Genomic DNA, 24,829 nt, shown 5'->3' with positions numbered 1-24,829 from the left:
GAATTTCAATGTACCCTTAGACTGCAAAAGAAGCAATCATTTCTCAGCTTGCAGAAGAGGGTTCTGCACCACACGTCACACGTTGTCCTGTACAGTTTTACAGGCCATGAATTTGGTAGCATTGGTCAGTTCATATAAGAAAAGATATTACGTCTCCCTGCAGACGTTGCCTCAGAAGCAGTGTAAATATTCTGGTAAAGTCACATGTCATATTAACCGTTCATCTTAAAAGATCACAAGTAAACCAAATTTTCTTTTTGTAGATGCATTTATTAGCTTCTTTGAAAAACAAGTATGTCATTAAGTTAATTTAATTCTTGCATTTATAGCAGAAATAAGAAGTATACAAAATATTAATAAATACTAGCAGCACTTGTAGCTAGATTATCAACAGTTTTCTGAAATATCAGATACTTCCCATGTTTCAATGTTTAAAGACTTTAAATCACCACCCACTTCTAAGACAGGAAAAAAAAGGAAGCATGGTCACAATGGAAATTTCTCTTAATTTCAGTGATTCTGTATCAGGGATTAAGGCCTAAATCCTCCAAGATATTTGAAAGTACTTTGCCCTCCTGAAAGTCATAGTTTAGGTTGTTTGACAGAAACGTACAGGCTTCAACGCATGCTTCTGCTTTTTTCCAGACCGGGGGACTTACACTGTAAGCAGTTCAGAACTAGGACTTGATTTTTTTTCCTAAGGTTCTGTGAAGACACCTAGCACATCTTGCAGTACTAGGGAAGCAATTTCAAAATTAACTATAGAAATCTGTATTCTAATATTCTAACTTTACTTAGATGCTTAACATTCATCTATAAAACCAGTTACCAATTGCTCTCTGAAATATCAGATACGCTGCAGTTAGACTTTTATATAATTTAAGTTGCCTTTGGTTTCCGTTGCAAATTCCTGACTACTTGTGCCTTCTTGGTGTGCCTGTAGCATAGCAGGTCTGAGTGAATTTTGTTACCAGAAAACTCCACTGTAAGAGATGCACTGGCTAGACATGGGCCACCAAATAAAAGCCCTCTAATGATCACAAGCATGAAAGAAAAATAGTTTTATTTAGGAGGTGTTATATTCAGCTACTGGCTGCCATTTACTTTCATGCTCATGGAAGGTGGCAGCAGGACTCCTAACAACAGCTTTGGAATGAATGAATGCAGGCACCTTGAAGCTGCCTCCCTGCCAACTACTGGCACTCCCATCACTCCCACTGCAGCTTGGGCTCAGCTGCAAGTGTAGGGCTTCAGGAATGGTTGATCTCTCATGCAACAACCATTTTCAGTGTTGACCAGCTTGACCATCAACATGATGTAAGCACAAACAGCTGACAAAATACAGCAGGTAACATTTCCAGGACTCTGAACTTGCAGTTCCTTCTTCTAAAATATTAACTGTCAGACTGGAAGATGATGATGGCCCAGATACATGATACATAGCTGCCTCATGCAGCCAAGACTTTCTATGCTGATGTATTTCAACAAAATAAATAATAATAAATAATTAAATACTTAAATAATTAAATACATAAATAATTAATTAAATAAATAGACAATTAAAAAACAATAAACAGCTCATTCTGTAAGTTATTTTCCATATCAATTAACAGACGAAGCACTTTTACTAGCAGCTGCCATCATCTGACATTGCTATTCATATCAAGAAAATAATAAATAGATAAATAAATAAATGCAATACAATAATATGCAGAACCTACAATAATAGCTAACAGCAATGCATCAAAATACCACACATGTTAATATAACATGATGTATGCTAGAGGTGATATTAATCTATTACGAAAAAAGATATGTCGTGGCTTCTTAATAATCTCGAATGCAGATTTTTCTTCTAGTTATGCTTATTTACTTGTCCTAATTCATCCTTTGCTTCCTTTAGGAGCATTGTGCTCCTAGGATCTCTTACTGGTTATCTGTAAAATAAGAGAAAGGAAATTTACAAAGGAATTATCTTCATTTTCCCCAGACCTAGACTTTTAGCCCGTTTCTCAATAAAGCTTTGCTGGTCTGAGCCATCTAGTGAAACACCACCCCTCAATTACTCTAAAAGACTCAGAACCAGATAATGCAGGCCTCAGAAGTTCCCCTGTCTTCCGGGGATTAGGAATTCACTTTCACTATTGAGAGCACCTGTCCAGCTACGGCCCCCTGCTCCTCCAGTAGAGGCTCTGTAGGGTTTACCTGCAAAGTGAAGACCACTCACTCCAGGATGAGTTGTAATAGCGGTCCCTGGCCTTCACAGAGATCTTGTCTTTTGGCCCAATCACTGGAATCTGAATAGACTGCTCATCGGTGTCATAATCCTATGAACAGAGCACAGCTCCATCAGTAAGGGTCATACAGTAAAGTGCCAGACAGACTGCAATAAGTGCGTGTAACTCAAAAAACTACTGGTGCTCTGTTGTTTCAAAGGCACCATCTCATAGATGTCGAAGTCATGAGAGTTGTAAGAACTTTAGTCTCAGCAGAAACAACTAAACCGTAAGAACTTTAGTCTCAGCAGAAACAACTAAACCTGCCACTTTCTATTGAAGCTAATGATGTAAAGTGATCCAAACCCCAAAGTGAAACTGTCACTAAAACAAAGGGGTTTTTTGTCTATCACAGTTTTTCTCTTTTTTCTTCTTGCCCACAGAGGGAACCATAATAGTCAGAAGTTGCTGATTTTCAGTATTGTTGAGACTTCCACTGAAGACTTGTGGCAGATACAAGTAGCGCTCTGTGGACTGGCCAGTTTCTCTACCTAATAGATTGCACAATGCAGCCCTGCTAAAATCAAGGAATCAGCACTAGGTAAATGGCTCCATCTGCTGGTAAAAGCTTGCTTATTTTTTTCATATATAAAACGACATCTTTAGTGTCCTTGGTTTAATCAGTTGTCAGACTGTAATGATTACATTTGTTCACTTTTCGGATTGCTCAACCAAGGCGGAGCAGCACTGCAGTTAAGGACCTGCACTATGGTCAGCTGGTCTAAGCACTTCTTTCCAGTTTTGCTGTTGATGTCTTTGCCAACCTAGACAAATCACCATACTGCTGTTCTGTGTCCTTTAGCATACCCATAAGCATTAGCAACAGAAGCAAACCCATTTTGTTATTTCAAGCTAATATGGATTAGTAATATTTAGTTAACAATTAACTGACAACTGGAACGTGAGAGCCAAAGACTGTAGTTTTAACCAGTCTCCACAGAAATGCTTCCAAATGAGTCATTGATTCCTTGCTTGCCAATGCAACTAAAAAGTCAGTCTGAGCTGCTCAGGTACTAACAACATACAAGGAATTCAGTGCAACAGATCCTAGGCTTATTGAAATTGGGATTTTCCCACATTAGGACCCACACAGCCTACTAATGAGTTAGTAGATACTTTTCTTATGCTAATATGGCTATGCAATGCTGGACAGGATTTTATCTCCCCAGTTACATCAGGTTGCATCCACCCCTGAGTGTTGCCTGGATCTTACTGCTCATTGAACTAGGAAGGAGGTCATTTTCTTCCAAAACAGAACCTTACCACATATGGGGCTCAGCACCTTTTATTTATTTATTTATTTATTTAAACTGCACGTCAAAGCAGGAAAATCATGTATCAAATGTTTATCTCTACCTGGTTTTCATGTTTCTTTCTACGTTCAACTTTGACCTTGAAAGTCAAAGGGAAGTAGGTCTTTGGTGTGCTCCATGTTCTGGGATACGTCCAGGTCACTGTTCCATTTGTGCCTGCATACTGACATTGGGGTGGATCAGGTTTTACTGCAAGAGAAAACATAGAATGTATTAATTCACATTAGCAGCATAATATCACATGTTAATGTACTACTGTTGATTAGTTTTATATGAACCAGCTTTCGGAGCCTCCGTTAAATTAAGACAGGACTTGGCATGATGTGTAAGAACTGCCTTGTATGCTTCTTATGGAGAATTAACAACACTCCCTGAGACTTTCTGGGTGAGATTGTTCTTTTTTTTTTTTGCCTGGAAGATTGTAGAGGACTCTGTTAGAGACAGAGGGTTACCTTTAACCCTTGCTGATTGCTAAGGCACTTAGTAAAACATCTGTTTCTTTAGGATGCTGCTTCATTTTCCTGTGCCCTGTGCCATCATGGTCACAGCTGGTCCTCTTATTTCCTGTCAGTTTCTGTTAGCCTGCCCTGGATGTCCATCTGTGAGAATGGATCAGGAGTGAGGCATACCTAGCATTAACCATCATCAGAGTAAATCTGCATTTCTCAGTGCAGAGCCTGCTGGGTTATTGGTTATTCTCTGACTTCTCCCTCATGCCCTATCCTAAACATATCTAACAGAGTAGGCTACAGAAACTTCTGGCAGATGTGGGGGAGAGAGGGTTGAAGGTCACAAGCTATGGGTATGTTGCTTCTTCACTTCCTCATCTTCTTCCAGACTGCAGTTATGATTTGTTTTCCCCTGTTCCTGTAACTGGAGGCTTGATACAGATTTACAGTAGAAGAGGGCAGGGATTCCCATGCTTGGTTCAGTCAGCTACCATTGTGAGTTCCACTACCAACAGCAAGAATAAAGCTAAGAATTGGTGGTGATTTCTGGTTTACTCACTGATATCTCTAATGAAGAAGCTGCTAGTGTAGTTCTCATATTCCACCTCATCAATGACCTCCAGGAACATCTCAATTGGCTGGTGCTCTTCAGCAAATTGACAGTAGTTTTCTTTCTGGCACTGGGCTGTGTATTCAGTCACTGATTTATCAGTGTGAGCTACAGGGGTGCTGCAGGTGACATCTCCGTGAGAGCTGAATATGAAACAGAAAAGAAAAAAAATGGAAATGCCGGTTTCTTCTGAGAATTTTGTTGCCATAATGATACTATGCAATTGTTAAGATGATGTTTTGCTGTTGCATCTATCACTCTATGTCTGCACTTCAGTAACTGCAGAAACAGTTTCAGTGGGAACATTTTTACATTTTTAGTGCTATATTACACATAAAAAAATCACAAAAGCCCCCAGCACCACCACCTTATAAGGAGAAATTTGTGTTTAAACCTAAACCAGGATATCTCCTTTTCTAATTACCACTGCACTGTGACAAGCTCTAGTAACTAACTGTGTTCCTCAGCCCTTTCCAAAACCCTGCTGGAAGAAGTAGGTCAAGGTTAAATTATTCCATTGTGAAACAAATAAAAGATGCCATCTCTAAAGTACTTCCTGAGTCTTGGTCTATTTTTGCATTCAGCAAAATAAACAGTTTACAGTTGTTTCCTCTTTAACAAACTGAAATGACCTTTGCCCAAGCACTCCATGTTTTGGAGAAACCCTCAAGAGTAGTGGGAGGTAGGAAATCCCCACAAGGTTCCCCTCACATATTTCCCTCGCAGGTTTCTGCAGTGTTCCTCAACAGAGACTTGGCAGTGGACATGTGGCTTTTGCAGTGGGTGCAGCCTCCTACTCCCTTAATTCCACTAGATCTGCAAAGGGACTCAGTGCTATGATTGTTTCTCCTTTTGGCTCAACTTCCTCTCTCTCCCCTTCATGAACTGCTTTTGCTATTGCTTAAGTTATTCTGTGGCCGTACTGCAGCAGCTCTAACAGTCCAGTGGGGGTTACTCCGTTTTCAATTTTTATTAATTTCTGAGCAACTTCCATGCCCTTATCAGTTAAGCTAGTCTCAGGGACATCTCAAAACATTTTACAGATGTTGAGACTCTGAAAGTGGGACTCATCCCCTTCTATGTGCCTTCAATAGCCTACAGTCCAGGATCTCCTACAAAGAGTAATATCAAGGGCTCTTCTGGCCTTGCTGTGAGGTGGCTAAGGAAAGTACAAGCTTTTACCCTTTAAGACTTCTGATTGTGAACTTCACATTTGGACTCTCATTTTCTGTCATCCATGAACACATGAAAATTCCAGAGTAGTTCTTTGCTTCACATTTTAAAAACGTCCTGTTTGGCTCTAGATGGACAAAGAAAGAAAACAGTCAAAGAAGAGAGAAAACAGTTCAACAGATTCCTGTCTCCTTTGGCAGGTGGTGGGTATGTAGGCAGACACAATTTCATGCTGCCCATTAGGGCACCTCCAGCTAAAAAGCCATACAACCGCAGTTAGAGGCTGAAGGCTGGTTTACATAGCACCGCATTAACCATATCAACGTGGCTGTTGATGGGAGCTAGAACACACAAGCTGTTGCAGAGAGCTGTCAGTAAGTGATTTATATAGACAAATATATTGTTCCTTTCATAGAGAAACAGTGCAGCTATTCAGTTGGAAAACCTCTGTATTTGTTACCCAGTGCATGAGAGTGCAGGCAGTGGATAATCTCATGACTTCACACACGGGACAACCTCATGACTTTGCACCCTGGGGCACTCGGTGGAAACGCCTCCAGTGTGGAAGTGGATGAGGCCTCAGTACAGGTGTGTGTTCTCTCTGCTGCCCAGCACTGCAGACTCTCAGCAGCTCTGTGTTATACCCTGGATATAGTTGACTGGCAGGTCAGTCTACAGAATCTGATATGTGGGTCATGGAGCCAGGGAAAAAAAACTTGGAAATTGGTAAGTTTCTGGCCCTACAGTGAGGGACTGCATGCTGAGATATAAATCATAGAATCACAGAATGATAGAATGGCTTGGGTTGGAAGGGGCCTTAAAGATCACCCAGTTCCAACTCCCCCTGCCATGGGCAGGGACGCCACCCACTAGATCAGGTTGCCCAGGGCCTCGTCCAACCTGATCTGGAACACCTCCAGGGATGGGACATCCACAGCTTTTCTGGGCAACCTGTTCCAGTGCCTCACCACCTTCTGTGTGAGGAATTTCCTCCTAACCTCTAGTCTAAATCTCCCCTCTTCTAGTTTAAAACCATTCTCTCGTCCTATCATTATCTGCCCAAGCAAAAAGTTGTCCTCCATCTTTTTTAAAAGCCCCCTTTAAATGAGTGAGGTTCATTGCAAAAATGCAAAATATCACAGGCCTGTTCCAGTGAATTAGTCATGAATAGAGAAGCCCAAATGACAGCACTTAAAATCTAGATCAGCCCCTGGTTCTGTCAAATCACGTAGCCCTGGCTTTCCAGTGATTTGCTTGTTAGAGGCAGACCCTCTCCTGAGTGCTGGGTCTGTGAGATGGAGGAAAAGCAAATCAGTTGTTTCCCTACCTGAAAAGCAGTGGCGTAGTATTGATGTTATACCATATATTTTATACCAGTGTTATCACTCCATCCTATGAGTCTAGAGAGTCCTAAATTAAGCCCATAACAACAGATTCCTATGCTGCTCATCAGTAGTGCCATGCACAAACATGCAGAAAGTCATCATCTCCCTTTCACTGTCACAGTGTTTGGAGAGGACACATTTTAAAGTGCACATTTCTCACACATTTCTCAAGAGAGCTCCCTCTGCTCTTCACAAAAGTGCAATGCACAAAGCTGACCAAGATACACCACATCATCCCATGAACATACCTTTATAACTTTTCAGAATTGACCTTATCATTTGCCCGTTGGAGTCTATTTTACTTATGAGGAAGAAATCATAGCTGACAACTTCATGGGTATTAGCTGTCAGACAGGTGTAGTTGCCAGCATCCGGGAACTCTTTCACTTCAGCAATCAGAGTCCTTCCAGTTCCTTTCAGTTCTGTGCCCTTTTTCCAGTAAACTGGCAGTGCTTCATCAGATGTGTTACAGGTGAGCTCCAATTTTTTAGCTGGTGTCTCATCATTCCACTCAGATTCTATGACATACACTTGTGGAGATTGCAGAAAAAGACGTTAGCAGCTATTCGTACTTAACAGTGTGGTAACTGAGCTCAGACCCTTTTTCAGCTCTGCTCTCCAGGAAACTGCTAACAAATCCCTGACTTTCTTTAGATCCCCACTGTCATCTGGAGATCTTCAGTAAAAGGAGAGGTTTGACTTAGTAATTTAAAATCTATCTAGAACCTGCTGGACAGTAGGGATGACATTTTCATTGAAGAAATGATTTTTCCTGTGTTCCCAGAGAATCTTACAGCAGTTTATAACCATGGGAAGGAGGCAGGTACCTTTCTTTTAAAGGTGAGGACACTAGGACACACTGCGCCCAGATATTCTTCCTGCACGTGGCCCTTAGCTTTTGCTCACAGAAGGGCATGTAATAGCCCTCAGTACTATGGTGCTTGGCTCCACCATAGGACCTCCTCAGTGTCAAAGGTCTGTGAGTGAATAATGGGAAGGAGAGGAGTTCTAGGTAAGTGGTTTGTATATGAGTGTAGCTAATGTTGGTTTCCATTTTCTATAGGGAACAATCTTTACTTGTAACACTCCGGTCCAAATGGAGCAATTATTAAGAGACGGGATCTCTGAGCTACATCAGAGGAAAGAGGACTGCAACAAGGACATGCTGTCTTCTAAATGCCATCCTGTAACTCTGCAGTGCCCTGCTGGTCTTTCTAAATTCGTAAACACACCACATAAAATAATTCGGAATAATTCCACTAAAGGAATATTATCTTGTCTCTTTGCTATGGTTTCACATGGGAAGTGAAGTAGTAGTCAGGTTGGCTGAAGATTTTCACCTGCACTTCTGTGTGGCAGCAGTTCTCAAATTTAATTGCTATTGCACAGACATACTACTACTACTACTGTCACAGGCTCCCCAACCATAATCCGTGCTCTCAGAGACTCTTCTACAGGCAAGAAGAGGCAAAAATTTGTTTCTCAGTGTGTCAACAACCACAGCAAGCACTCAGCTCAGGAAACCAGACTTCCAGTGAGCAATAAGACCTTTTCACCAGGACATTTCACTACCAAAATAAGAGCTTTAAGACTTTACCACTGAGAAGAAACAGTAAGAAATACATGTCAAATGCTGAACCTTAAGTGGCAGAAACCATGCAACTCTAGGAACTTAGCAAACTGCTTATGGATATTTGAAGCATAGGTAAGATAAATCTCAGAGTTCAAACACGAAGATAAAAAAGTGTGTTCTCAATACTGTGATAAACATTTCTGCAATTTTCGGCACAGGGGATATTGCTCAGGGAACCCATAAGATAAATAATTTTTTAACATAAAGATACTGCAAAAAGTAATTAAGTTATTTTTTTACAGTCAGATTGAGAATGCTTTTTTCATGGTGATTAGGGTCCTTTTTGGATAATCGCAATGAAGACAGCCTGAATTATAACACTACGCTGGCTGATAAAAAGCAGCAAATCTGATTATCTGAATTTAGTGAAATTTTCTGGTGAGTAAATTATTTAAAAGATTTGTTTATTACTGACCCTCTATTCATTTACAAATGGATTTGCATTTAATTTATTCACCAGAAAAGCTGGATAAACAATTTCTAAGTTCTAGGATTTTTTCTTTTTTTTTTTTTCTGTGAAATCTTTTTTTTGACAATTAATTCTTCGCTGTTTGCTTGTGGGCTGTACATAAGTCACAAGATACTGTTTCTGCTTCTGGACTGCATGACTGAAACTTTTGAAACAAGAGAACACGGAATAGGGAATAAGACAGTTTCTAATGCAAATATTCAGATGAATAGCTATTGTATGAGACAATATTTTAGGACTTCTAAATATGTCTTCCATTAATACCAATTAGTTGGCTAGCTATTCACAATCAGATAGAAAGAACCTTGGCCTAGGAAACTACAGTTAACAACTCAATGCTTGTGCACACAACTATGAAACACACTTGTGACCTACACTCAGCTGTTGCTCTCAGTAAGCAAAGACTTCTTACCATTCTCTCTCAGTTTCCACTGGGCTTCCAAAAGGGCAGCAAAGGAAAGTAATGAAAGTATGGCAAATAGTAGGTGAGACATCTGCAGGGAAAACATAAATTACTTAACTTAATTTAGGATTCTAGAGTGTGTACTGAAATTCAGCTCAGAGCTGAATAAGAAGACAGATTCAGCTCCAGTGAACTAAGAAACATTATCCCATTCTAAGAATTCTGAGACTACATCAAAATTGCATAGCAGGTGTGCACTGGACTTCAAGGCAAGATTTTGATCTGCTAGTTATTCATACCATGAACCAGTTTGTGAGAGAAGAAATCATGGAACTCAGAGGCAATTTTATGCATAAGTCTTGGCTTTTATCTGGTCAAGAGCTCAGAAGCATTCCCAAGTCCCTAACTTAAATACTCCTCAGGAAAGAAAAGCTCTACTGATGCCAGTGAGGCTACTTGCATGAATAAGGAACTGGACCAAAGGATTAATGGACATAAATTCCAATCCTACAAAGCTTTTAAATACATTCCTTGGTTTAAGCATGTCAATAGTCCTATTAAAAGAAAAGAAAAAAAAACGATTGTGAATAAGATGAAGCAGCAGCTGAAGTATTTTTCTGGACTGTAGTCTTCACCATCGCTGTGAGAACAAGTGACAGCAGTGTCAATAATGCAGTGTAAAGCTGGCTTCAATACTGACTAACTGGTCCTACACCTAGTATCCATCTGAGGCTGCACAGCCTGATTTATCTTGCAAGCAATTTCAGGCAAAATTCCTTCTGAAATAAGTGCCACAGCTGTATTTTCAGAAATGGCAAGATATGCATATGATTGTCATTGTGTTCATTTGAGACATGTACACATATCTCATGTGAGACTATATAGATGTATATAAAAATGTTACATAATGTAACATTATATGTTACATTAATGATACATAATTATATATACAATATATACATTATATATATACATATATACATATACACACACATATATACATTATATGTTACAATAATGTTACATAATTATATAATGTTAATATATAATATTACATAAATATAGTGAATCTGTATTACCTATTCAATATATATAAATCATGTTCTAGATCCCACATAAAATTCTTTGTCCTGAATTCAGAATAAGCTAGAGCCCTTCATGAAACAAAAACACTGTTTGCCAAATACTGTAATAACCAACAGAAACATAAAACAAAAACTTAAACAGTTACTTAGGTACACTTTCAGGCATTTTTCCTTTAACTGGAGAGTAAACAAAATGAACAGGAAAGACTTAGAGTTAGTCTAATGACTTAGAAAAAGAGATAGGTGAATATATCTTTCAAAGTCTATTCTGACTATCAGTGGAAATCTGAATGTGTGTAAACAAGACAAAATTAGGTGTTTTGTTGTTTTTTTTTCCAAGCAGTTTCATTTCGCAAACAACTCTTTCGCAATGGAAGGGGAGTAATCCTCATGATTTCTTCTCATGTTCCATGAAACATTTTCATCTGTGTTTATGGAGTTTGTGTGTATTTGTATGTGCACCAAATCTGTTACTCACTGACAGCTCCTGCTATTATTAGCAGTCTTAGCAAGATTAACTTGATCGGAAGTCAGCTGTTTCTGGGCCAATATCAAAGAAAGCAATGCCATCTGATTTTGTATGCCACACAGCACAGCTATTAATGGGACCAGAAGGTATGAGGATAGTGTCCTGAGAGAGTATCCAAGAGAGGAACCAGCTCACATTGCATCTGAACTCAGAGAGAGGCAGAAGCCTTAGTCAAAAACCAGCTACTGTCAGGCAGCCTGTCAGCAGTATATTGCTTCATTAGAAGGTAAACATTCTTGGCTCCTGATTTTCTACTGTAAGCAGGTTTATCTGTAATTTTTGAAAGAAAAATACCTTTTTCATCTTTCTGAAAGATGATGATGTCTTTCACTGCCACATGGCATTCATCTCTATGCTTCATAAAACTGATAACTGAAATATCAATTAAAAACTTGGAGGGAGGGGAAGGGGATAAAAAAGTCTTTCTTTTTAATACCAACTAGTAAATAAAAAATTCTGTCTGATTTTAAGAAGAAGCTTCACAATTCATGTTTCTGATGAAAAAAGTTAACTTCCGTCTAAAATTATCTTCCCCCCCAACTCACAATTTTGTTGAAAAATTAATCAGAAATAAACTCTGTTTCTGAACATCAGTAATCAGTGCAGTTGCCTGAGGACTTCATAGCTGAGGACAGCGTACCAACGTCATGTGCTCCCTGTGATCCAGAGCATGAGGTGCTATAAATCAACACAGATTCCTTCACTGAGAATTGCAGAGTAATTTATGTCAGAAAGTAATTTATGTCCCCTGAACCAGTCCCAGCTCAAGGCAGGGCCAAGCCAATGGTGTTGCATTTTTTTAAAACAGAGAACAGCCTAATCATAAATATATATCTATCTATAAACACACTCCGTTAATGAATATTGGTAACATAGAAACAATCATTAATTTATAACATTAGCTATTCTCTTAGATAATAATTCTACTAGCTGTGTACATATATACAACATACATTTAACTTCAGGCACATTTAAGTACTGTTCTGAGAAAAATGTCATGACAAGTATTCAAATACACTTACAAATTTTTTTTAAGTTTTCTTTAGTTTCATCTGAAGTCTGCTGGTGCCAGGCTTGTGTTGCCCCAGTGTTAAAGAAGAAAGGAATTCTTACCTTTTCCCGCGACGCCTGTTAGTTGAAGTTGTCAGGCAGGTTGGTTTTGTGATCTGAAGGAAGCAAAGTGCTGGCTCCCTTATAAATACTTGTAAACTCTGAAAGGAAAGGGATGCTCCGTTTCACCGCAATACCACAGAATTGCAACACGGGACTTGAGTTCCTTTTTTACATAGTGGCAGAGCTAAGGCAAAAAAAAAAAAAGTTTGGGACTCCCAGGTAAACTTTAAAGAGGAAATGAGATTATGAGATTGTTACAATGACCTTTATGGGATGCCAGAGGCATTTCCTTTCCTGCTCGATTTTCTGTCTCTCTAATCTCATCATCTGGGGAAGAGTAAATACAGACTAAGTAAACTTCCAAAACTGTCTGATGGGAAATATATTATGAAGACAGAAAGAGAAAGTTAAATAAACTAAATCTATTACTACCTGGTAAGCACTAAAGAGATAATTACATGAATTAAAATCCCAGCTACCACATCAGTCAGAAGTAGAGTTAAGGGAAAATGTTTTTTTAATTGCTGTTTTAGAATTGCATTTATTCTAAAAATTGAGAAAAAATTGACTAAAGTCACTAAAAATTGTCTAAAAATTGACTTAGGTCAACCAAAATATAAACAAATAGTTCTGTCTGGGATATAAAAACCTGAAATTGCCACATTATTTTATGTTGGCAGCTTTTAACTAAAACCTATTGTTTTTTCTTTACAAATTGATGTTCTTTTTTGACCTGTACTAAACCATAAGAAAAGCCCCATATATAGCATATACTTTGAAAATGAGGAAAAAAGTTTATTTTATTATTATTATTTTTTGTTGTTGTTGTTGTTATAGAAAATGATTCACTTTCTTTTTCAGGCAGAACAAAACTGAGTTGTTCTTCTAGCCCTATTCCAAACCTGAATAATAAGACTAACAAGTTATAAGCAGGAAGAAATACATTCCTTATGAAAGCACAAAAATGCTTTGAAATTCAACTTGACATGCTTTAAGAATTCGTAAGGAGACAGAGCTCTAGCCTGTGTACTCTCTAGGGACAGTAGTATTCCCACAGCCCAACACAAATTAGCAGTGAGACAAATTTACAAACCCAGCAGTTCCCAGGGCATGAAGTTCCTATTCATTGTCACGCATTTGGGAAGCACAATAGCAGAGGGGGTGGCAGGCTCTTATTTGGAGGAGGGTACTTTCAGAACTCTTTACCTGTGCTGAAGGCCTTACACAAATGTGCAGTATTGCAGGTGGAACCCCTTCCTCTCTTTAGCCATCTTCTTCAAAGAAGCCCTGCTCGAGAGAGATCACATACACCCTTGGCAGCTGAGCTTTAACTCCCTCCCATCTGACAAAGCATGTAACAAAAGCCTTGCAATGGCACTCAGAAGGGCCTAACAACTTCCCTGATGAGCCCCGTGTATCTATCCTGTTACTCAAATCAGCCCCACACTCTCCTTTGCTAGAGATCACAGCCAGAGCAAAGAGCAGAGTGAGAAGGCTGCAGGCTGCGAGTACAGCTTTCTCAGTCAGGCATGAAATGATGGCTCTGTCATGGAGAAAAACTGCTCCACTCCCGTAAGTTATGCTGAATGTGGATCAATGTAGTTTATTGGTTTATGCATGGCACAGAATTGACCAGCAACCAATGAACTATGCATTCAAGATCGTATCAATAATACAACAGGTAAGTCAGAGCACTAGATGTTTCCAAAATGTTAATTAATACCTATACATCTCCACCCTTCTGTAACTTATCTCAAAAAGCTCTAATTCCCCCCTCACATGCATACACAAGGTCACACACATGTTGGAAGGAAGTGTGGGTTACAAACACATACCATCTTTGGGAGTGCATGTTCACCTCCTTACCTCCTGGTTGCTCCAGCTCTGTGGTGCTTCCTACAGTCTGCTAAGGCACATGCTGGTGAGAAAGCACCTCATAAGTTCACACAAGCTTATTCAAAATGTTTGTCCCTATGTGTTACACCTTATACCATCACTCCAGTAGCTGGCATGCTGGCTACTCACGGTGCCTGAAGGGGAGGATGCTCAGTCAGGCCTCGGCAGAGATCATGATCCCAGTGGAGTTACTTGGGGCAGTGCTGAACCAGGTATTGGCTGATGGTCTGCTTCTATCCCATGATCTCTGTTTCCAGTGTCTCAGATTTTCAATTCTTTTATACTTCATCTGTTTGTAATTCCCGGGTTATTAATCTGGCTGATCCTTGTCTTCCTCTCTTAAATAAGCATTGGAGACAAATGTCTTCTCAGCCAGTTTTGGGCCCTCCATTCCCATATGCTGTTTATCTTCCTGCTCCTATCTTAACAGCTGTTGTTATCCAGGCCACTCTGTCAAAGGTGAGCCATGCAGACACCACCACTTCTGCTGTTGTTGGTTCAGCTGTTCAGAAAGACAAAATGGAAGTCTGAGAAAGCAAGTTGACAAAGATGTGGCAGAAACAGCTGCGGCACAGGCAAATGAAGGGCATTTAAACTGTTCCAGGTAACAAAATTGTCTCCTGACTACCCTTGAAATACTTCTCAGAAGGAGACTGGGCTATGCACCATATTCCCATTCATCTGCTTCTCCTTCCAGAGGAAAACCTGTTACAAGGGCAGGGAAGAAGCCTCAATGTGCTTCTACACCTCCAGTGCGGACATTCGGCAGACCAAGACTACAGGATGCCCCACAGAGCGTACTTTGTGCATCAGCATCCAGGGACCAGGACTGAGGGGTGAACAGTGACGCACATTTCCCCTGATAGACTCAGCCTACCTGCAGCCTCCATGAGGCGCTTCAGGCAGCTTTCCTTCCACAAATGAGAACGACCCCAGGCTCAATCAAGGTTAGGCAACACTGTTCCCATTTAAGACCATTTCCAAAACTCACTTGTGATAACACACAAGTTTAACAGTAGGCCAGCAATGCTCAGGAATACTGGAGAGCAGGCTTCAGTCACTGAGCAGATAAATATGTGCACAAATAACTTTACATACATGTTGTCTAGTTCCTTCTCAACCCTTGTTAACTTGCCTGTTTGCTTATATGAGCCATGTATTACAGCTTTTCTTTTTTGACTGAAATGTCACTACTGCTTAGCTTGAACATCTGCCCAGCCTGGTGGCAGTCTTTAAATGCCTGCTCAGTTCTGAAGCATGAATAGTTAACGATCGATCATAAACGTACACATAAACAAGTACACCTTCAGCCCACATGACTACCTTTGCTTAGCTACTGCTACAGGACAAACGGAGTAATGCAGTACCCAAGCTTTATGTAAAGAATCCTAGATGCCAGTTATGAAGTACAGACACATCTGTGTGGAACTTCCATGATAAGATAGCTTGCTATGATCCATCAGAATGGAATTTTTAAATATTAAAACACAGAGATTGTGAAAATATCTTTTGATGACAGTCTGGTTTTCCATTATGAGCTCATACATTCTTATGGGGAAATTTGGAGGACAGCAGTTTCTCTCCCATCATTTTATCCTACTTCCCCTATGACACTGAACGAGAGAATGGTGGAAACCCTATGTCCATGTTTTGATTTCCTCTACTGTAATGGAAATACTCCCTTTTGGCAGAAATGGCCTTTCTGAAAATGGTTTTCCTTTCTTTTGAAGGACAGATGATTTTTGCTTTGTCAAATTGCACACTTATTTCATCACAATCCAGAAAAAAAAAAAAAGTGTAACATTAGTAAAAGGAAGATTTATATAAACTGTAAAATCAATATGATTCCTCTTCACGGAATTTCCTTCAGCATCTGGCTAGTTTTGCATGGAGGTCAATTTGTTTTATCAGCTCAAATTTATTACAGTAATTATTAACATAGTAGCTGTGAGAAGGGAACTCTGTTCTATTTACATAATTCATTAAACAGTGGTTTATGTGACTTCATCAGGAAAAACAGCATATTATTAACTTATCAATGACCTTCCCTAAAAAACCTCCAGTATCAAGCTACTACATGTAATAACTGGACCAAGATCAAGCCTTCACAGAAATGGAAAATAATAGAAGGAAAAAATACATTCCACTTCTATTAAAAATAATAATAATAATAATAAAATCTCAGCTTTATACAACAGTGGTTCATTTGTATTATGTTGCATCTAGAACAACCATCCAAGAGCATAGAATCACGGAATATTCTGGGTTGGAAGGGACCCACAAGGATCATTGAGCCCAAATCCTGACTCCACACAGGACTACCTTAAAGTTAATCCATGTGCCAGGTATCTCTCCTTAGATGGAGAGGTTAATAAGGTGTTTACCTCATTTGTGCTCCAAGCTGGTAGGCAATCCACTACCTTCAAAGTAGAAATTGCACAATAGTGTTACTGTGGCCTCATCTAATTAATTGGCCACCATCACGCTAATGTAGCTACTCAAGTTTCCAGTTAGAGCTAATTCTTGTTTGATATAGTGCTGGATTTAGATATAAAATACAAGTACATAAACAGCACTAGCTGGTGCTAAAGAAGGGAAGTATAAGAGAGCAGTTTTCACCTCTTAGTGCTATTCCCTTCTCCCCCACTAAATTCACATCTGTCCAGTCGACACACAGCTCACAACGTGCCATGTGTCTCTACGTAGACTCCGTTTATACATACAACCTTTACTTAGAGACAATTCTTGCCTCAAATGAAATATATTAAAAGCAAAAAAAGAATGGGGGGAAGGAGATAGAACTATCATGAGGAAGGATAAAAAAAAAAAAAAGCAAGAAGAGACATTTTGATATTTCAAAAGTGATTTAAGAATGAATCCCATTTACTACAGTAAATGATTGCATGGAGTCAATGGGATTTTGGTACCTATGTCCACAATATACTTTTGCAAATCTTCATAGTCACTCATAAAATATGGGGCAGAGATAAAAAAGAATCTCATCTCTGTAAGATTTGCTGCAGAACTATAGATACCAGTCCTCTTTAATACAGGAAAGCACAGAAGTTCCTCCCTCACAGCATGCATATAAAAACAGTTCACTGCTTTTCAGTGGAGTAATGCAATGCTTCCTATTACACCAGTCTGCTGTTTCTATCATAAATCTGTTGTTTACATTTGATAAATCTGATATGCTACACTCTGTGCTAACACTAGAATTTAGATGCATGTTGGTCACCGTAAGTGAGGTTCACTCATTTCTTGAGTGTGATGTTGTAACTGTTTGAAATCCACTGTCACCATTGCTTCGGCCAGGATATAGTGGTGGAGGTGGGGGAAATAACATATCAAACAGAAAGTAAGGGGAAAAACCCAGCAGTAACTAATTGACTTAAATTCAAACAGCATTTTTTGTTTGTCAGGCAACTTCTGTGCAAAGGAGGCAGGACACTTGTGGTTGGTTTTGGGTTTTTTTGATATTTTTTTTTCTTGCCATTCTAAAATTGCATATAGCGTTATTTCTTCAGGCATTCATAGTAAGTTAGTAATAGGCAAAGATATAATCCTTGGGCAACAAATTTATTAGCTGAGTACAAGCCCAGATAACCTGATGACATATTTATCTTTTTTATTACACTAATAGGAATTTCAGTTCATTTAAGAAATGACAGAGACAAGGAAAGGTGGGTAGATGAATAGAGAACTAGATCAATTGATCGATCAATCAGTCTCGTTTTTTAGAGCCAGTGATTGTTAGCAATGGGTATGTGATGGGATCAGACGGTATTTTAAAACCCAGAACTGCACTACTGGACTGGGATCAACAAGTCTCCAGGAAACAATTACAGCCTTTCTACATCTGCTTGACTAACATTCAGTCAGCAAAGAACCTATTGAGAAATTAAACTCAGTTTTGGAATTGTATTAATCATTTAAAATTCATCAACTACTTTTCTTAGACATTAATTGATTTTCTCATATGAAGCACATCTATTTAATTATACATCATTGCAACAGGTATTTATTAATAGATAGGAACACCTGTACAGCAAGTGATGTCATGCTTTTAACACATACTTAAGACAAAGTGTTCAGTGAATGACTTTAAACAAAATGGAAACAAAGTAGAAAAGAAATGCAAAGGTTAAGTATGCCGCTGAAAGAGAAGGAAATTGGTTATAACAACACCTTGCAGGTATTTTATATTTCAGGGTTCATTATGCTTTAATTTTTGTGGAATTACAGGGAATATTATATTTTTAACTACTCACCTTCTGTTTAATAGCACAGTATTTGAAGGACAGCTTATAATTTTTTATCATATTTCATCAGCCCTAAGAATACATTTTGGCACAGAGATTTGCAAAGCAGCCTTTGATGTCTCAGAGGTCAAATAATAACAAATAATAAGCTGTAAGCAGCATGAGACGTTCTCCTTTAATTTAGTATAAGCTTGTTATGTCCCTATGGCCCTTGTGATATCAAAGGGCCTTATAGACTGCACATGAAGCACAAGATGAAGGACTGCTGCTTTCGCATTGGCTAGCGTAGGCCAAGATAAGTGATCTGCAGTCGTGGTAAAGGGAAGAGCTGGGGAAAAAAAAAAGTGCTGGTTGTTTTGTCCTATTTTTGGGGGAAAGGGAAAATTGCCGAGGGTAATAAAAGGCACTTTGAACCTCTCCAATCTTTTGGCAGTATATTGCAGAAACTTGAGGAAGTTGTCAGCATTATGTGGGACCTGGCACTAGAACATCTCAAACAACGCCTGAAGCATCAGGAGGATGATAGCAGGTAAAAATTCTTCGCCCTTCCTAACAGTAAGAAACCTGGACATAAAGGTAATGCTTCTTTGTGGCAGAGGGAAAGAGGAAAACAGGTCTTTCTACAGAGATGGCCCAAGACTTTTGAATGAAACTTTCCAGGAAGTCAGAAAACATCATTGCCTTCTGCTCCAAATGCACTTGTCTGTAAAGAGCAAACAAACCCCTCCTTCTTTCCCTGTTAATCTGCACACACTCCCTCCTCTGGGGAAAACAATGTGTGCTATATACAAGCACATTGCTCAGATACCATGCTGTTATCATGGCACTAATGAGAGGAGAGGAAAGTAGAGCAGAGGAGGTATTCTTGCACCTAGCTGCATTGACTATGGCTATGTTTACGTCGGATTTCGCAAGCTGACTTGAACCCCTCTTAAGAGGGCATATAGCTCAGACTTGGCACTGTGCTAACTTCTGCCCTGCGACTTCTGATAAAGTTCAGGGTCCTAGCAAACCATATGGACCTCTGTGTATGAAATACTGTACCGACAGTATTTCAGTTGTACTCTTAGTGCATGTAACTCAGTACAAAGTGCAATCATTATGAAATATACTTCTCTCATCAGCATTTATTGCTATTTTGAAGAGGAAGGTGGACATAGATTAAGGTATTCAGGCATATACCTTGAAGAAAAGTGAAGTCATGACAAGTGGCTATTCTGCTTAGTAATTATTATGTATATATTTACTTTATGCTAAAGCCTAGAGGCTCAAACTGAGAACATGGCCCTATCTTATAAGGGATTCCAGGAGTTCATAGTAAGATTCAGTGCCCTGTTATGAAATAGGCATCCTGTTGCATCATTAATAATCTGTCAGAAAATTCCAGGTTCCTGGAGGTTGTGAAAATATATTTCAAATTATGTAATAAGAGCTTCAACACCACCTATGACTGTTAACAAATGAGGTCATACAAGACCTATTTGGAAAGCAAAGATGTTTCACAAACGAACCACTGAAGCATCCCTCAATGTCTGAAAGTCAAAGGAAATTTCTGAAATGACTTCAGTAGTTGTTTTGTGACATGACATTAGCTCCTGTAACTTCTATGAATGTTAGTTTTACTGGAGTCATGTTGTAATAAATGGGACTACAGTATTACCAACCCAAAGTGCTAAAAATTCAGGAGCCTTGACATGTGATGGTTTCTAGCAACTACAGTAGAATAGAGAAAAGAGGGGGACTGCTGGACTGGCAAATCCTACCTTCTGTTACGTACCAGCTACTGGAAAAAAGGTGCTAGGAGGGGATACCACCCCACTGGCCTTCCTCAGTTCCCAGATGTAACTACTCCAAGAAGTTATTTTTTAAACAAGGTTTTCTGTCTTCTGCTGGTATTGTTTTTAGCGCTCAGGGTGGAGCCAAGTTATGGTCTTCAGATATTCTTTGCAACCACAACAGCCAGAAGCTGTGATTTTAGTAAAAAACTGAAGCTGAGAATTCAATCTCATGTGTTATCATCTAAATCTAAGCTTTAAGATTACCTGTCATGTTAAGAAATAAGTTCCTGTAGAAGTGTGAGAGGTATTAGTACTATAATTACAGAAATAATAAGGTTGTTTGGTACTAGTCTAGGAGAAATTAAAACTATGTAATAGTTACAGAGTTTTATGCTAATAAACAGCAAAAGATAAGGCAATCTGTGAGTAGTTCATGGAACTTCACAGCACTCTCTTAAAAGAAAGCTGGAAGAAAAGCCTTAATGTTTTGAATTTATGTTCCCTTCCTGATAGAAGACAAATTTAAATTAATGCAAACTTACACAGTTTGTACAATGGAAAAATGAATGTTCCAGGTTTAAAGAGAAAAATAGGACAGGTTTAATCCTTCTCCCTCTAATATAACGTGTGCTTCAGTTTAGACTTTAGTGGAAACAGATTTTGGTCCAGTGCTCACAAAAAAGCCTCTTGGATACTAAATCTACAATGTTTAGACAGAGAAATTTACTTCAGACATCTCTGAATCTGACCAAGGTTCCTGCATGCGTGCAGGCTTTGGCTGGAAGATGAAGGAACCACTGGACTTGAGGACAGGAAAAAAAATCCACTGTTTTAAAACAGTTCTCGATCAGACCCAAGTGTGCTGCCTTGCTTCTCAAAGAGTGGATCACCTATAGTTATGCTCTGGCTCATTTAGGGAATGGATGCACGTTAGACCTTTTTAATATATCCTATGGAACGGAGGTTCTTCAAACTAGCCCACAGTCTAAGATGCTTTTAAATGAGCTCTTAAAAGAGTAAGTCCACCACAGTAATCTAAAATTCTCAATAAAAATTTGAAATTCCACCGGAAAAGTTGAAGAAATATGAAACCCAGATTTTCAATACCCTCTTGAGTCATACATCATGGAATTTCAAGGACAGAAAGCTAATATATTCTCTTTTCTTTGCATAATTAGTATCATGTAGTTAGTCATGCAGCAAACCAGTAGGGAGTCCAGCAATGCATGAGTTCTATATGGAAGTACACAACAGAATTCCTGTTCTTTATCTTTGTCCATTAAAAAGGTGTTTAGAGTAGGTCTGAACTCTAACGGGGTGACTACAAATATTTCAATAATTGTCAATGTATTTCTTTGTAAATAAAAAATATAGAACCTCAAAAAATAATTTTGTCAGTGCCATTTCTTTCAGTACAGAAACACACTTTCTGTAGTGCTGTACTGTAATTTTGTAATATTTTTTCTCCTTTTTAATTATCCATGAAAATTTGTCCTTTATTATAGTGCTATTATTTGTAGCCATAAAACAGGAAATCTGTATTTATTTTTTCTGTTCTCAACAGTATCAGCTTTCTTTGTTAATTTTGAAACTGAACAGTCATTGTCTGAATGATTATGATATGAATCAGCTAACACATTAATCTTGTTTTTATTTGAAAGGGGGGAGAAATCTTTTAAAAGTTGCCTTTGCTTCCAACAGTGGTGTCTGCAGCCAAAGTAATTAAACACAGAGGCAAAGAGACATAAGAAGGGATCTTTTCTTTTTAAAATATATTTTGTCTCTGCCATTCCCAGCTGCGCTGACATACCGTTAGAAGAGTAATAGGAATTAGATTGTTTCATACTTGACCACAGCAACTCAATTTCTTGCCACCAAACATTTCTGACTGAGATCTTTGCAGAAGGATTCTTGCTCAAGAAACAAGGGGAGGTGCGAGCACCTATATGCCAGCTGCAAGAAGAATGGTTTAATAACAATGATTTGAGTTGTGTTTTTGTGCGGTCCCTGACCCGAGTATTCCCAGTATTTGCCACCTCCATTCCTGACCAGGAAAATGTTTCTGTTCATGCCAAATGAATGGCAATTTTATACTGGGTGCAAGTGATTCAGCTGCTGGTTCCAGCCAGCTGATCTGGGCTTTTTCCCTGTTGCACGCTGAAGGGCCTGCTGCTTTCAGTTCAGATTCTGCCCCAAACATTCATTACCTCATCTGCACATGGGTTATACAATCTTCAGCTTCCTTTGTATTTTAAAGTCTCAGCTACTTTGGCATGAAGGCAAGCATGTAAAACTGCTATGCAGTTTTATAAGCATCACAATGAATAATTATGCTACAGGAAAGCTAACTTACAGATTTATAGTACCAGGCCCTGACAGAGACAGTTTGCAGCTGATTGTGACCAGCTTCTTTAGGGGAAAAGAAAGCCATATCCAAGAAGGAAGAAAGACAGTTTTCTTATTTTTCAAAACTGAGAAAACCCACAAGAACAGTTTTTGTGATCGGGGAATGCAGCAATGACAGGCTTTTTGAGCCCATATGGACACAACTGCAGAGTCTTGGTCTCTGTCTCAGTTTCAGATCCTGTGGAAGTTACTCTGGTAACTTGCCAATAGATTGTGTTGTATCATGCAACATTTCTATAACTAACTCATCCTTTTCACTGATACCACCACCTCTATTGCAGTAAAACACAATGAGAAGAAAAGCAGATGTTGATTTCAATGGTACCATTTAACTTGCCAAATGGACAAACCCCGAAATATAAAAGCACAGTACAACATTTATTCCCGTGTTTAATTGTCTTTTCTAATACACTTTATATATTTGCAGAGAGTTTTGATCCAAGTAAAAAACTCGAATGTGGGATCTTTACACTGCTGAATCAAGTTTTGTTTGTTTGATATTACAGGCACAATCCCTAGGACAATTTTCATCTTTGTCGCGTGGCCACTGATCACGTACCATTTACCTTGGAAATGCTTGATTGTACTCACAGTCAAAGGCTGGTCAAGATGGGCAGCAAAGTGAAGCAAACAAAATGTGGTATCTAATTAATTGAAACAGCAATCACAGCCTGAACGGAGTAGTAGCTGCTGAGAAACTGCTAATACAGCAGGAAGAAAAAGGTGATCTATCTGCTAGTCCATTCTGGCCTTAATATCTCAAAATTTCTCTTCTTGAAGGTTTTTCCAGTGTGGTGTTTTGCAGCCAAAAACCCCATCTCAAGAAATACGTGCTTTGGTACAACAAAGGTCATTATATAAGACTTTAGATTACGTATTTTATAGCGAAGTACCATGCTACTGCAAATGATTCTCCAGCCAGAAACTATTCCAATTCACTGGTAAGTCTTTCCAAATCTAATTTACCTGCTTTCCTATATGATTTCATACTTAACAGCTCTCATCTCTCCTTAGGATTATAACTAAGCTAATAAAAAGTAGAATAGGAAGTAAAGTATGAGAATGTCTTTCTCCAGATCAGGCCAAAAGCCAGTTGAGCCCAATATCCTGTCTCAAACAGTAGCAGGGAACACAGACTCTTTTTCTGTGATTCCTCTCTCATAGGGAAGACTTCTAGGTTTGTTAACAACAAGAACATGCTGGTCCTAAAGAGTCATTTTGTATTAGTTGCTGAGCTAGAATTATATTTAACAGTCACATATACAAATGCTAGAAATGATAGAAATGTGACTGGCAATAAAGAAACAAAAGAATCATAGAATGGTTTGGGTTGGAAGGGACCTCAAAGACCATCCAATTCTCAACCCTCTTGCATGTGCAGGGACTCCTCCTGCTAGATCAGGTTGCTCAAAGCCCCATCCAGCCTGGCCTTGAACAACTCCAGGGCTGGGGCATCCACAGCTTCTCTGGTCAGCCTGTGCCAGGGCCTCACCACCCTCATAGTAAAGAATTTCCTCCTTATATCTAACCTAAGTCTACCCTCTTCTATTTTTAAGCCTTTACCCCTAGTTCTATCACCACGCTCCCTGATAAAGTACATCTCCAGCTTTCCTGCAGGCTCCCTTTAGGCACTGGAAGGCCGCCATAAAGTCTCCTCAGAGCCTTCTCTTCTCCAGGCTGAACAACCCCAACTCCCTCAGCCTGTCTTCACAGGAGAGGCGCTCCAGCCCTCTGATCATCTTCGTGGCCTTCCTCTGGACCCACTCCACTGAATTCATATCCTTCTGTTGGGGGCCCCAGATTACAGAGACTGTAATACTTTAAGTATTGCTTCTAAGAATTCTGAGAAATCCAGCCTTTTATTTCTGATTTTAACCTTGAAAAATCTGACCACCTGGCTGAACTCAGACACTGGTAGAAGAAAAAACAAGAGGATAGTTCCATTGCAGTGTCCTGTGTCTTTGTGACTATGTATGACACAAGACACATCAAAGCACACTGCAATCCCTTGTCTTGAGCCTTAACAGCAATGGGACTAACAGAACTTGT

The 24,829-nt window shown here is 39.2% G+C and overlaps 1 protein-coding gene across 3 annotated transcripts in view; it reads right to left on the bottom strand.

Moving 5' to 3' along the window:
* Positions 1-249: 249 nt before the first annotated feature.
* Positions 250-24,829, bottom strand: part of IL12B (interleukin 12B) — a gene marked incomplete at its 3' end in the record, with an annotated part of 149,763 nt that continues 125,183 nt past the window's right edge. Inside the window, exons 1-8 of one of the 3 annotated variants that reach the window (XM_080555908.1) lie at positions 12,439-12,917; positions 9,721-9,802; positions 7,455-7,736; positions 5,831-5,948; positions 4,598-4,791; positions 3,633-3,778; positions 2,206-2,327; positions 250-1,937 (exon numbers count right to left, since the gene is read on the bottom strand). In XM_080555908.1, the coding sequence (XP_080412034.1) occupies positions 1,934-1,937; positions 2,206-2,327; positions 3,633-3,778; positions 4,598-4,791; positions 5,831-5,948; positions 7,455-7,736; positions 9,721-9,802 (948 nt within the window). In that variant the 5' untranslated portion in view covers positions 12,439-12,917. Of the gene's footprint in view, positions 1,938-2,201; positions 2,328-3,632; positions 3,779-4,597; positions 4,792-5,830; positions 5,949-7,454; positions 7,737-9,720; positions 10,605-12,438 lie in introns of those variants that run through there. The other 2 variants (XM_080555906.1, XM_080555907.1) reach the window with 2 other exon arrangements.

This window comes from Anser brachyrhynchus, assembly GCF_964034855.1.
Source record: "Anser brachyrhynchus genome assembly, chromosome: 14".
Lineage (NCBI taxonomy): Eukaryota > Metazoa > Chordata > Aves > Anseriformes > Anatidae > Anser > Anser brachyrhynchus.
The sequence above is the reverse complement of the archived record's forward strand: the minus strand, read 5'-3'. Positions and strand labels throughout refer to the sequence as shown.